Source organism: Anarhichas minor, unplaced genomic scaffold (assembly GCF_050575085.1).
Source record: "Anarhichas minor isolate MPS153535 unplaced genomic scaffold, ASM5057508v1 ptg000007l, whole genome shotgun sequence".
NCBI lineage: Eukaryota > Metazoa > Chordata > Actinopteri > Perciformes > Anarhichadidae > Anarhichas > Anarhichas minor.
In genome coordinates this window covers 3772376-3785489 of record NW_027466453.1, presented here as the reverse complement: position 1 = coordinate 3785489, position 13114 = coordinate 3772376, and the positions used below count along the sequence as shown (strand labels likewise).

At 46.0% G+C, this 13114-nt stretch overlaps 1 protein-coding gene across 1 annotated transcript in view; it reads left to right on the top strand.

The window, feature by feature from the left end:
• The window catches only part of caskin1 (CASK interacting protein 1), an 89043-nt gene that overhangs the window by 73053 nt on the left and 2876 nt on the right, over window positions 1-13114 (top strand). The window contains exons 12-22 of the mRNA XM_076080036.1: window positions 808-912; window positions 1766-1884; window positions 3866-3947; window positions 4481-4593; window positions 6676-6786; window positions 8877-8978; window positions 9114-9252; window positions 10308-10451; window positions 10642-11870; window positions 11977-12282; window positions 12517-13102. Coding sequence (XP_075936151.1) covers window positions 808-912; window positions 1766-1884; window positions 3866-3947; window positions 4481-4593; window positions 6676-6786; window positions 8877-8978; window positions 9114-9252; window positions 10308-10451; window positions 10642-11870; window positions 11977-12282; window positions 12517-13102 — 3036 coding nt within the window. The remainder of the gene's footprint in view (window positions 1-807; window positions 913-1765; window positions 1885-3865; window positions 3948-4480; window positions 4594-6675; window positions 6787-8876; window positions 8979-9113; window positions 9253-10307; window positions 10452-10641; window positions 11871-11976; window positions 12283-12516; window positions 13103-13114) is intronic.

The window sequence follows — 13114 nt, the reverse complement described above, 5'->3', positions numbered from 1 at the left end:
AAATATCACTATATCAGCTGTAATCTGTCGTTAGTGAAGTGAGATGGTTTGCTCAGTATATTTGTAAAATACAAATACTGTATGTAGCATTGTCAATACTCAACATTTTGGATGATTTTAGCTCTTTTTACCATTGTTATGTGACAAAAACCTAGATTAATTATGAATAATGTCAATGTTCTATAAAATTACGCAAATTTCCCTTACACCAATGTTTTGTTATAGTATCAAATTCAGGTTTAGCTATACGTAAACGCTAGTTTTGAGCCTATCTTAAAGCTGCACTAATCAATATTTGTATCTGAACAATGGATCCAATGTGTAATGTTAGATGGGTCACTTGTAGTTGTTAAACCACCGAGAGTTATCATTAGGCCATGCCATTCTACTCAGCTCTACGGAGCTTTTTAGCCCCTTTAAGCTAATTGTTTTGGTTTTACGACCCACAACTTTACCAAATCCCAACAGCAAAGAAACAAAGTTCGTGACTAGCGGAGCTTTTAGCAGCTAAAGAGTTAAATAATTTTTCTAATGAGACGGTGGTGACCAAAACAGAGCTAAAAGTCAATTCAATATTTGACTTAAATTCACCACCTTGGCTGAAACGCAACTTCAAATTAATGCTAATGTTGCCAAGTGTTTGCTAACACGTTAGCCGTATCAACTAATAATTTGTCAATGTTGTATTTTCAGTTGCCCCAAAGTTGACCAAAAACGAAGATCAATATTAGATAGCAAAAGGATAGCAATGCTTCCAAGGCCAGTTTAGGGTCGGTTAGCGGCTAACAGTGGTGTTCTGTGTTGAAGGTTGCCGCGGCTCAGAGGCAAGTCCTCACAGCTCTCCCACCACATCCTGCGGGCCCCATGGCGGCTCCAATGAAGAGATCTGGGTACTGCGCAAGCCAGTGGCAGGTAACTAAGCCGCGCTGCGCTGAGCCCTCAACCCCCGACTCCCTTTAAACTCTGAGCGGGGGTCAAACAGTATCTGACATCCGTTCAAACTTTTTTTTTTTTTTTTAAAGGCTTTTCTGCCCGGCACTGCCTTGCTGGTATCTATGGTATTGCAAATGTCCCCAAGAACAGAACCAAAACTATCCATCTATTTCTTTGAGCTAAAAAAAAAAAAGATGTTGTTTGAAGGCTTTCAGATACTCTTTGACCTGCTCCTGACAGTCCCCCATGTCCTGCTTAACCCTCCATCTAAAGCTCAGCTCAACTCAGTGGCCTTATGTGTAGGACTGCAGCCATCTGCATCGGTCTACAGTCTGTGTGTCTTTCCAACTGGATGTATGGAGACATTTTCGTGTGAGAGAGAAGAGAAAAAAATGTAGGAAACAGAGAGAAGAAGAAGTGAGAGAAAAGGTGTGTATGTGTGTGTGAGTGTGTGAAAGCGGAAGGTGTGTCTTGTTTACTCCACTTCTGTGTTTGTCGCTCAATCGTCCGTCACCCTCTGTCTGTCTGTCCGTCCGTCCTATCCATACAACAACATGCCCAGTGCATTTCAATGGAGAGTCACACCTGTTACCACGTTGCTTTGGATATCAGCTAAACCACTCAATGTGTGTGTGTGTGTGTGTGTGTGTGTGTGTGTGTGTGTGTGTGTGTTGGCAACTGTGTGCATCCATTTGTTTGTTGCATGTGTGCGTCTGTATGCACAAAATCTATACATATCGTTTGGGCGATTGCATGCGTGTGTGAATGCACGTGTGTGGGTGTGTGTGTGTGTGTGTTTGTGTGTGCGTGTGCGTGCGTGTGTGTGTTGCAGGTGGAGACCGCTGCAGTTTGGGTAGTTCTGGCAGTGTGACCAGCGTGAGGTCGTCGGGCAGCGGTCAGAGTGCCGGCAGTGGCGGGCACACCCTCCATGCGCAGGCTGAGGGGGTTAAGGTACGGAATACACACACACACACACACCAACACACAAAATGTAGCCGCACACAACTTTGTGTGTATGCACTGCTTTGTTTTGTAAGTGCATTTATGTAATATTCCACGAGCTGCATATAATCACAAACAAAGAAAGCTTGACCAAAAAGAACAATATCAGCAGTGACAAAGAGGCTGCTGGGAAATTCAGAATTTAGACGTTTTTATAACCTGCCGAAAAACGATGTCAAGGTTTATTTTACAGCTCCTTCATTTCTAAATACTTTCCAAGGAACTTTCCTGGAGAAAAGTACGAGATTTATTGTTCAACTTGCACGCTATTTGTTCTATCACGTTGTTCTGTCTCTTCCTTCTTTTCCCTGTTAAAGGGGTTCTCTTTTGGGGGGAGTTTTTCCTTTTCCAAGTGAATTACTAGTGTAGAGAGTCGGTCGTTCACCCGCCACCAGCAAACCGACTCATGAACGACTCTTTCGGCTTACACACAACTCCCGCCCTCCCCCGATTTTATTCCAAATGGACTATTGTTTTTTCCGACTTTTATTCCGAAACTGAGTGACTGTGGCGCTGAATGAGAGCCTTTCCGGAGGACTAGCCCGGTTCGTATGCACAACTGCGCACGCACCACAAAGAAGCGGGATTTGTGATTCACTTCTTTCACTTGTGAATCGAGTCGAGTCGTTCCTCTTTAAAGATATTAACACACTCACAGGTACACTGACATACATATTTAGAGGCATTGTTCTGCATGTGTTCTTAGCCTGAAGATGTCTCTCAAGTTGCTTATTTACTCTTAAAAGCAGCCAGCTGCACATGTCACACATTTCCAGCGAGCGTCCTGTTAAAGAAACTGCAAGTGAGACACTTTTAAGCCGCCTAAAACATCCACACACAGCAACATTAGACCTGATTGCGGCCCAGACTGAGGGGTAGCATCTGTCTTCTCCGCGTCTCACTGCACTCGCTCCTCATCAGCGCCAGTCAGGTTTTTATCGCAGTGCTCGCAGTGGAAGCCTCAGAACCGAGGTTTAAATGTGATTAATGCAGCGATAGACGGCAAACGTCACGTCTTTTATTTCCAGACAGACTTTCCTGCAAAGATCGATCTTATGTGAGAAGATGAAGTTTTAGAATTGGCATTTTGTTTGTTTCTTAATGAGAATGCAAAAAAGAACCCAACCAATTAACTTGTTTTTCCTGCTCAGGGTACATTCTTGTGTAATGGTATTACTGTAATTCATTAGGAGTATATGAGCACTAGATTATTTATAATGGTATTTTATGATTTACAGTTGAATAAACTATTCTGATGATCATTTTCCAGTGTGTATGAAAGAAAGAAAAAATGACACGTTTTTGCATTAACAATGGCTGAAATGACAATATGTAATGTGAACATGGTCATGGAACTTGTAGTGATAAACCTATATAGAATTATCCTCCATCTCTGCAGTTCCTCCCAACTCTATAGAGCATTTTAGCATCATTCAGCTCATTGTTTTGGTTACAACCCAAAACTTTAATGCTTTGATTCACTTTTGACGCTCCCACCAGCCCTGTTTCCAACAGCAGCAGGCAGCTATTTTCATTGATAAGCCTCGGGTAAATCCACTGCCCAGCACCAAACGAGCAGACGGTATAAAAGAAACCACCCCTGTGCATGTTCGTCTATGTGCAGCCCCAAGAAGCAATTCAAGCTTAACATGTTACACCAACTTACAGGATAAAACAAATGAAAAAAAAAAAAATTGCTGCTTCTATTAGCCTAAAAATGTCTTATTCAGTGTTTGATTGTATTTAGCTCCACCCTCTTGTGTTACTTGGTTGTAAAAAAAAAACAGATGGCGATGGCCAAAACTCGAGGCTTTAAAAGCATAGTCCACAAACCAATGGGTTACGTCACAGTAAAGACTACCTCAACTTCTTATACAAGTTGCTGGATGCCTGTTCACGTGGACGCGTTTGTGTTCTTGTGCACTTGCAGCTTCTGGCCACAGTCTTGTCCCAGTCTGCCAAAGCCAAGGAGCATCTGCTGGAGCAGTCCAAGTCTGTGGACCAGCCTGCAGGTAGGACAGGGGTCAGCTCGGGGGAGGGGGGGGTCCTTCTTAAACCCTGTTACTGTGTCACTGTAATTACAGAAGGATTTTAGATGTAACTCTGTATGACTTTAATTCACAGTAACCAGCCTTGGTGTTATGAAGCTGGTGAGAACGTGGGGATGTTTTAAGAAAAAAAAGAAGATTATAACCAGGGAGAAAGTCATAAACCACTGATCTTTTGAAAAAATGTCTTAATATCACTTCTACACACACACACACACACACAGATCTTGGCTGGTTAAACAGACAGATGGCCAAGGCAGGGGATGTAGGAGGAAGTGTAGCATGGTGCGATTTGTTAAGAAGGTTTGTTATATCTTGGAGAGCAAGGATGTGATTGGCTCCCTTTCAAAGCAATGAGGGAGATTGAGCAGAAATCGATCGGTGGAGAAGAGTAGAGGTCAGGCTGGCGGAGTCAACTCATCTGTTGATCGGCCAGGAAGTTTACAGCGACAGGGCGACAGCTTTTTTTGTTAACTGGCCAATGGTGTTTCTCCCAGCAGGCTCCGCCAGCTCCTCTCGGACATCGAGCCAATCGGGCTGTCCGCTGCACGAGGCGCCTCCTTACGACGCCGTGGTGACCAGGAAGGGGGAGGGGCAAGGCGAGGGGAAGGTAGGACAGTCCCGGAGTCTCCGCAGACTCAGTCCTCTCTCCCACTTTCATTCAAAACGCAAGCGAGTCACATACAGACACCATCAATGTCCGTGATGAGAATGTAGCTCCTCAGTCACCTCAACCACAACCCTCTCTCTCCTCCACACACACACTCACACACACACAGACTATATATATTTACACACACCAAGATGTCCCAGCGGTTTCTCTCGCAACTGGCCTCGTCCGTGCTGCGAGTGTTCGGATGCAGCCATGACACGGTGAGTGTGTGAGTGGAAGATCTTCGGTTTGATCTTGTTTGGGTCCTGGAACGAGGAATCTTGTGTGTGTGTGTGTGTGTGTGTGTGTGTGTGAGCGAGAGAATCCTGTCCTTCTCTTGTTTATCTGCTCCCTGCTATCCATCGTTATTCACTCCTTTTAGTTGCAGCTTCTGCCTCTTCCATTGCGGTATTTTTCTTCTTCTGTTGCAGAGACAAATGTCTCTCAATTGATGCTCGCTAGCTGCGCCTCAGGCAAGATATCGGTGTATGTGTGTGTGTGTGTGTGTGTGTGTGTGTGTGCTGGCAGGTGCCCAGCAGCATGCATGCCGTGGGTGGACTAGCTCGGCACAAGAAGTGTGAAATCCAAGCTTACACCATGTACAGTAAACTGTTATTTACTGTAGAGTGTGTGTGTGTGTGTGTGTGTGTGTGTGTGTGTGTGTGTGCGCGCGTGTGTGTTTCTATATGTGTGTGGGCCCACATTTAAGTTCATGTCTTCATTTTCTAATAATTATAAAGCATGATAAACCGACTATGAGCATATTTAAATAACAGGTGGTCTTGGTGGTTGTGTGTGTGCATCGCTTGCCTACAGTGTGTGTGTCAGTGTGAGTGTGTGCTGCCATGTAAGCCATGTTCTCGTGGCCATCTGTTAGCTAGAGTCCCGATTCCTCAGCACCCGTAACGTGTGCCACGGTAGGGTGAAGACGATGAACGGTGGTTCAGCGAGGAAAAACAATCAGCTTTGAGGGAACAGTGTGGAGGAGGAAGAGGAGGGTCTTGGGGAATTATGAGGAAGAGGAGATGGAGAAAGACAGAAGGGGTGCCGGACTTTAAAGGAGGACCAGGGTGAGAAGTCGTGCAGTGGTTTTAACAGTTCCACCCGGTCCTGTAGCTCTCCTGCTGTCGCCCATCAGCTTTAAGAGCAGGACATTGCAGCAAATCAGCAACTTAAAGAAGCCGGAGCAACCAGCTCCAGGTGCCTGGATTGTAACATTACCATTAAACAACAACCAGCTATATAAATAAAGCAGCTGTAGAATCCTCATCCTAAAGCACATCTATGAATATAATCATCCAGAGTAATTAGGTAAGCATCATTAGCAATGTAGCTTATTATTTAGGGAATGTGGTATATTAGGTGGTATATTTTTAGTATTTATATGCCCATATTTCCTGAATGTTTTTTTTATTTCAGCTACATGTTTAGCCATCAACACCTGAGCTTTTGTTGTTAGCCTCGTCTCAGCTGGTTCAACTTTTTGGCCCAACATCTAACGAACTGGAAATCCCTGTTGTGTGAGAATATTTGAGGAAAGAGAGTTCTCGTGGGGACATGTGTGAGAACAATGAGTGTGTGTGCGTAAGTGATAAATATATATATATATTACATTTATTTCCGAGTTATCACCACACTAATGCAATAGAGCGTTTTCAGCGTTTTCCAGCTGTAAAGTGTCAAATGCCCACTGCTAATCTGTAGCTCTTCCTGTAGCATTTGAGAAACTAAAGGCCGGGCCTTTCTCCCTCCTAACTTTAGCCTGGTTTTCCCTACAGGGCCAACTAGGGCTAACCAGGGCTAAAAGTCAGCCGGATTTTGAGGCCAATAAATCATTATAATCATCCGTAAATGTATACGAATTTGTCTTTTTGACAATAGTAAAGATGTACTGACAGACATGGTGGACAGTCCCTTACTACAGTATCTATTGTGGCCCCTTGTTTGGCCCTACTTGGCCCCCTGCTGAGAGAAAAGTGGCCGTTGAAGAAGCTGACACGGAGCCAGTGACAGCATTCCCCCCTGTCTTCTCTCCCGTAGAGCTCAGAGGCCGTTGTCCAATGGCTGAGCGACTTTCAGCTGCAGGTCTACGCTCCAAACTTCCTGGGCGCTGGGTATGACTTGCCCACCATTAGCCGAATGACTCCGGAGGTAAGGCACCCGAACCCCCCTGATCCCCCCCACCCCCCCACCCGAACCCCAGAGAGGTCACAGGCACCTCCAAGGACCACAATGGAAACGAGTCTGCACGACTTTGATTTGTGCTGTCCTTGATGTTTTCCACATGCATGTATGCCATTTCCCTTTAAGAATCCTCAAAGGAGCACTATTAGACCACTCAACTAAACTGCACTCAGCTGTACTCTCCCTGCCCCCTGCCCATGCCTATGACTATATTCAACATGTGAATGAATTATATTCAAACTCTGTATTTCTGTCTGGTAAATTTTAAGCTACCGCCAGCAGACTGTTAGCTTAGCTTAGCACAAAGACTAGCTGGTTCCCCCAGTTTGCAGTCTTTGTAGTAAGCTACGCTACTGGCTGCTGCCGCTAGCCTAATATTTACCATCCAGGCATGAGAGTGGTATCAAACGCGTCATCTAACTCGCTCGTGAGAAAGCAAATATAGCGTTTTTTCCAAAACTATTCCTTTAAAAAGGGTACATTTCCAGTGACCTCAGACTGGAATCCTAACAATTTGCATAATATACGAAAGTAATATAAACCAACACAAACCATGAACTAGGCTACCTAATTGTTAATAATACAGTTTCAATTAATGAACACCACTTCGCCGAAATCTCATGTACTACAATGAGGAAAAAAACACTACTTTATGCGCAAAGCACACAGAAAGCCTCCCAAGGCTGCTAAAACGCTCTCTGGCTGACCAGGACCTTATGCTACACCGTCCGAGTTTTCCCAGAATTCACTTATGAAAGGCAGATATGATGTCATCAGGGTCGTCTTGGGTTAGGCTTGAGACCCATACTAGGGACCAAAAGTCAGGATATCTCGGCCTCTGCTGCTTTGATTTTGACTATTTTATTTGACACCCCCAACTCAATGAAATAATTCTAAATCACTGGAGTACCCCTTTAAACTACACATAAAGAAGTATAATATTTATATAATATAAATATTATGTTCGCATTGTTATATTGCATCAACCTAGTGATACTTTTACTGAACTGCATCATATGTTCACCAGGCACGTTTCTTATAAATACATCGTGTACCAGTCAGAATCACAAACTGGAGCTAAAAAAAGGGGAAATTGAATAAAAGAATCAATAATTGAAAATAAGCTCAATATATCCACACAACCTCCTGACCCTCCCATCACCTTCAACACTGCTGCTGCTGCCTGTTCTGAGGAAGTAGACCGATGCTCTCACCTACATACAAATAATTTATAGCACACATAAATTATTTGTGTATGTACGTACACTGTGCATGCTGGATGGCTCAGAGCTGAGCTGACTTTAAATGGGTTTTGTCGTCAGAGATATATCGTAGTATTCTGGCCTATTCTACTGTATGATTGGGTCACACCTGCATATAATGTATGAGTTATGCAAATGTGTTTGTGTGTGTTTGTGTTGGGGTGATTGTCGTGATTGTTCATGTGTGTTTGTTAAAGTGTGTTCTCGTGTGTCCACCACAACTACCACTGAAATACACAGAAACAAAAGTAAACAGACAATGACAGGATGATGCACTGTATTTGTTAACTATAAGGTTCCAAATATGTCAACACACCATCACTTTAACACACTTTAGTTTGTGTGTAAACACGAGCTTGTTCGCTTACCACAGAAGTTGAATATAAATGATATCTCGGAGAATCTGATTCTTTGCGTCCTTTTCACTGCAGACATTTGCTTTTTGCTTTCCTTTGCTTTTCTTATGATTTTTGAGACATTTACATTTCTGCTCTATTCTCAACTGGCAGAAGCTTTCATCAGATGTCACGCTGTCACTTGTTTCTTTGTGTTGCAAGTTTTCCTCTGTGCGTGTGTGTGTGTTTGTGTGTGTGTGTGTGTGTGAGAGAGAGATAGTGTGTGTGAGTGAAAGAGAGAGACTGCTGGAGTCTTGGGGAAATTTGAATTCCCTTTGTGGAGAAAAAAAGCCTGAACATGCAATCACTGTGTCTTACGTGTGTGTGTGTGTGTGTGTGTGTGTGTCTGTGTCTGTGTGTGTCTGTGTGTGTGTGTGTGTGTGTGTGTGTGTGTGTGTAGGATCTGACAGCTATTGGAATAACTAAACCAGGTCACAGAAAGAAGATGACATCCGAGATTAACAAACTAAGTCTCACCGAGTGGCTGCCTGACCAGAAACCTGTGAGTACAATTCAACACACACACACACACACACACACACACCACCGCCATAGCTTGGTAACCAGTTAGATGTTACGTTACCAGCTGTAGTGCCGACCAGCCCGATGAGCTGCCATGTTCTTGGTGTTCCTGTAGGCCAGTCTCGGAGAGTGGCTGTCTGCTATTGGTCTAAGCCAGTACCACCAGGTGTTGGTGCAGAACGGTTACGAGAACATCGAGTTCATCACTGACATCACCTGGGAGGACCTGCAGGAAATAGGCATCAGCAAACTGGGTAAACATACAGATATTCAATATATATATATACATTTTTTCTACATCATAACATATGACCACCATGATGGCTAAAGTATCCCCTTCAATGCACTGGAATTCAGCTCCAAGTACAGCAGTTTATGCTAGGTCCTTGCAAGCTTATTGAGCCCAGGGTTGGATCTGTGGCCAGCATTTCTATGTGTTACATGTTCTAAGGAGACAAGCTGCCCTATAACACATTAACAAAATGTGTTGTAAATAATCCCAGTGTGGCGTAGACGTATTGTAAATGGAGCCCTGAAACTGACCAAATGTGGTAAAAGTTTATGGGACAATTCAAAAATAAAACTGATATACTTTTCTTTCAACCTGCAGTTGGTAAAAAAAAAAGAGCTTAACTACTTAACTACATTCAATCATTTATCTATAAAGTAATGAAGAAAGAAGCGTGAACTTTCAAGTAGCGTTAGCTAGCTCAGTGTTTGTAAGCGTTAGCTTGCTGGCTAAAATGCGTTAACTACTGTTACAGTTTATACAGCAGTGCTACAGCAGTATGTAGATGATTAACATTGATTAACAGGCTGGTTTAGTTTTATAACAAAAATAGTTTCAGCTTGGTAGCTAGGCTGCTGCTCAGTGTGTTTAGCCACAGGTGTTTGTAATTAAGCTAGCTAGCCACACAGTCCTCTCGACTGCTGACTGTGAAAATGGAAATGTTATGTGGGAAAATAAGGAATAGATAAATGATTGAATGAGTGGCAAAATCAGAAAATAGGAACATTTTGGTGGAAAAAAATTGCCAATGAAAAGTAAAGTATAAAGCTTTAAAATATAATTTGACGTGATCAAATATATGACTTGTCAGATTACCTTTAACCATATTTGGTTTTCAGGGGCTTCATAGTTGTAGCCCATTTTCACATTTGAGGAAAGATCTACCTTTATTTAATATTAATGCAAATTGTAATAGAAAATGTGATTTATTTTGATTAAAACTTCATATTTATAGTTACCTTTAAAAAAGTTAACTTAATTAAACAGGAATTGTAATTGTTCAATCTTACAATGTTTTAGGCCACCAGAAGAAGCTGATGCTGGCGGTGAAGCGGCTGGCCGAAATGCAGCACAGCTCAGACGGGCGGGGCTCCCTCAGAAAGGTGCCCCCGCCAATCACACAGCAGCAGGAAGTCATATCGATGGACGGTCCACCTCTAGACGGTGAGCTAACAGACGAGACGATTGTCTAAAAATGATGGACGTTTCCGTGGATTGAGATCTCTCCGTGGTCAAATAGTTTATTATTTCTCTAACAGTACAGTCATAACCTCCTGTCCTATTTTAATTTATTTATTTATATTAATTCTGATCCAGTTGATCAATTTCAAGGCTTACTTTCTGTTTTTCTCAGAGGTCATGTCTCCAAAGATGAGCACTTTCCAGGACAGTGAGTTGAGCACCGAGCTACAGAGCGCCATGACCCAGCCAGGTCAGGAGGTCAAAGCTCAGCGAACACGCAGCAAAGACCACAATGAGGTGATGACAGGAGGAGGGGGAGGGGGAGGAGGTACTGGGCCACCTAAGAAGGAGGCACGGACTATGAGGCAGCAGAGCAGCCAGGGAAGCACCTCCTCCCACAGAGGCAGTGTCTCCTCCCAAGGCAAACACCGTCACTCCCACTCCCATTCGATGCCTGCGCCTCCCTACACGCCCCCTCACACTCCTACCAAGACTAGAACCTCATCTTCCTCCTCCTCCGCCTCCGCCTCCTCCGTCCAGAGCACAGCTTCCCCGCAGGCCAAACACAAGCCGTGCCCCCAGTTCATCCAGGGGGAGAGGCCTCAGTCACCGCGCTCCCACCCTCAGTCTCCAACCCAACGCGGACCGCTGTGTACCCAGTTTCCGCCCCAGCAACAACAGCAGCCTCAAGTCCTGCCGCAGCACCAGGCACACCCCGAGCACCATCCGCAGACGCAGGTCACTGAGGTGAGGGAGAACCAACAACCACAGGTCCCTCTACTCTGCCTCCCACCGGAGGCTGAGCTGGCTGAGGGAGAAGGGGAAGAGGAAGAGTCTTCAGCGCTCCAGAAGAAACGCGCCCACAGCCTCAACCGATACGCCGCCTCGGACGGTGAATGCGACGAGAGGGCAGAAGGAGGTGAGAAACGAGAGGGAGGAGGAGAGGGAGAGGCAGAAGTGGTGGTAAGTCAGGGCTCTGCCGTCGCCAGAGGGGACAGAGTCAAATACGCGACGGTGACCCACCGCGTCAGCCGTAGCCACTCCGTGCGCAACCAGGACAAGACCATCAACCGCAACCAGATTCAGCCCTTCTCCCTGCGTCAGAAGAAGAAAGGCCCGCCCCCACCGCCGCCCAAACGCTCCAGCTCCGCCATCTCCAACTCCAACCTGACGGAGGCCAACGCGCAGCCGCACGAGCTCACTACCACGGGGGGGATGCTGGACGTGCCTTACCACCAACAGCGACGGGCCAGCGACCTGGGGATGTCCGTGGAGGCGGTTGAGGTGGAGAAGAGCAGCGTGAGTAGCGTGGGTAGCGTGAGGAGCATCGCCGCCATGTTGGAGATGTCTTCCATCGGAGGTGGAGCCAAAGGCATGGCACTGCAAAAGAATTTCCTGCAGGTATTTTTAGAAAATCCAGGCGTTCATTCACTCTAAAATGTATTTATTTTAGGCAGTTAATGAACTAAAGCATGATCGACCAATTGTATGTCTGTGTGTTCACCAGGTGGGGAAAACACGCGATGCCATCGGTCTGGACGGTGAAGTGGTGAACCGACGGCGGACCATCAGTGGCCCGGTCAGCGAGCTGGTGGCGGCTGCCAGGCGCGAGCAACCAACTCCCTCTGCTTTCCCGGATCCCTCCATCCAGCCTGAAAACCCCCCTCTTCCTGAAAATTCTTCCTCCCCCAACCCTCCGTCCTCCCCCCACCCCAGCTCGGGAGGCAGTGGCAGCTCGTTGGAGAACCTGCCGTTCGCAGATGAGGGAAGCCTGACCATCCGCCGGCAGAGTCGAGGAGAAGGAGAAGGACAGGTAGCTATCTATATATATGTTTGTCTATCTATCTATCTATCTATCTATCTATCTATCTATCTATCTATCTAATGTGACGTGCTAAAGTTAAATGTGCTTTGATGTATTACAAATCCATACTGAAGCTTCTGTGTTCTGTAAGCTTTATTTGTGTTATCCATTTATCTCTGTCAATGTTTTTGACTGTTTGTGCAAAAATTACCTCTTGTCACGAATATATGAATTTTCCGTTAGTGTGTATTTTGTGTTTGTCTGCAGGGTGACGGCGAGGGTCCTCAGGGAGACGGGGGTTACACGCAGGAGGACATCTCCAGGGTCGAGGCCACGGCGACCTTTAAGCGACGGGCCCGCAGCTCCAAGCCCCACCCCAACGGATCCGACTTCACCCTCCAGGAATCGTCCACCGTCAAGCGGCGGCCCAAGAGTCGCGACAAGGAGCCCGAGGGCTACGCCGACATGACCGCCAATGGAGAGCCGTTGGGGACCGGGCAGCCGAACACCACGCAACCGGTGCCCTACCAGAACGGCACGGCCACAATGAAACGCCGCCCGCCGTCCGATACCGGAGTGACCGAGCAGCCGCAGCCGCAGCCGCAACCTCAACCTCAACCGCAAGTGGCTGCTGCGCCCCGCAGGGACAGTGTGGACCAAGGAGCTCCAGTGGCAAATGAAGGAGGTCCCGTGAGAAAACCGAAGCCTCCGGTCTCCCCGAAGCCCGTCGTGGCACAGATAAAGAGACAGGCAGGCCCACAGACTCCACCACAGCCTGTCTCCAACAAGAGAGTCCCTCTGCCTGGCCCTGGGACGCCTGGAAGCCCAGGTACTCAAATGA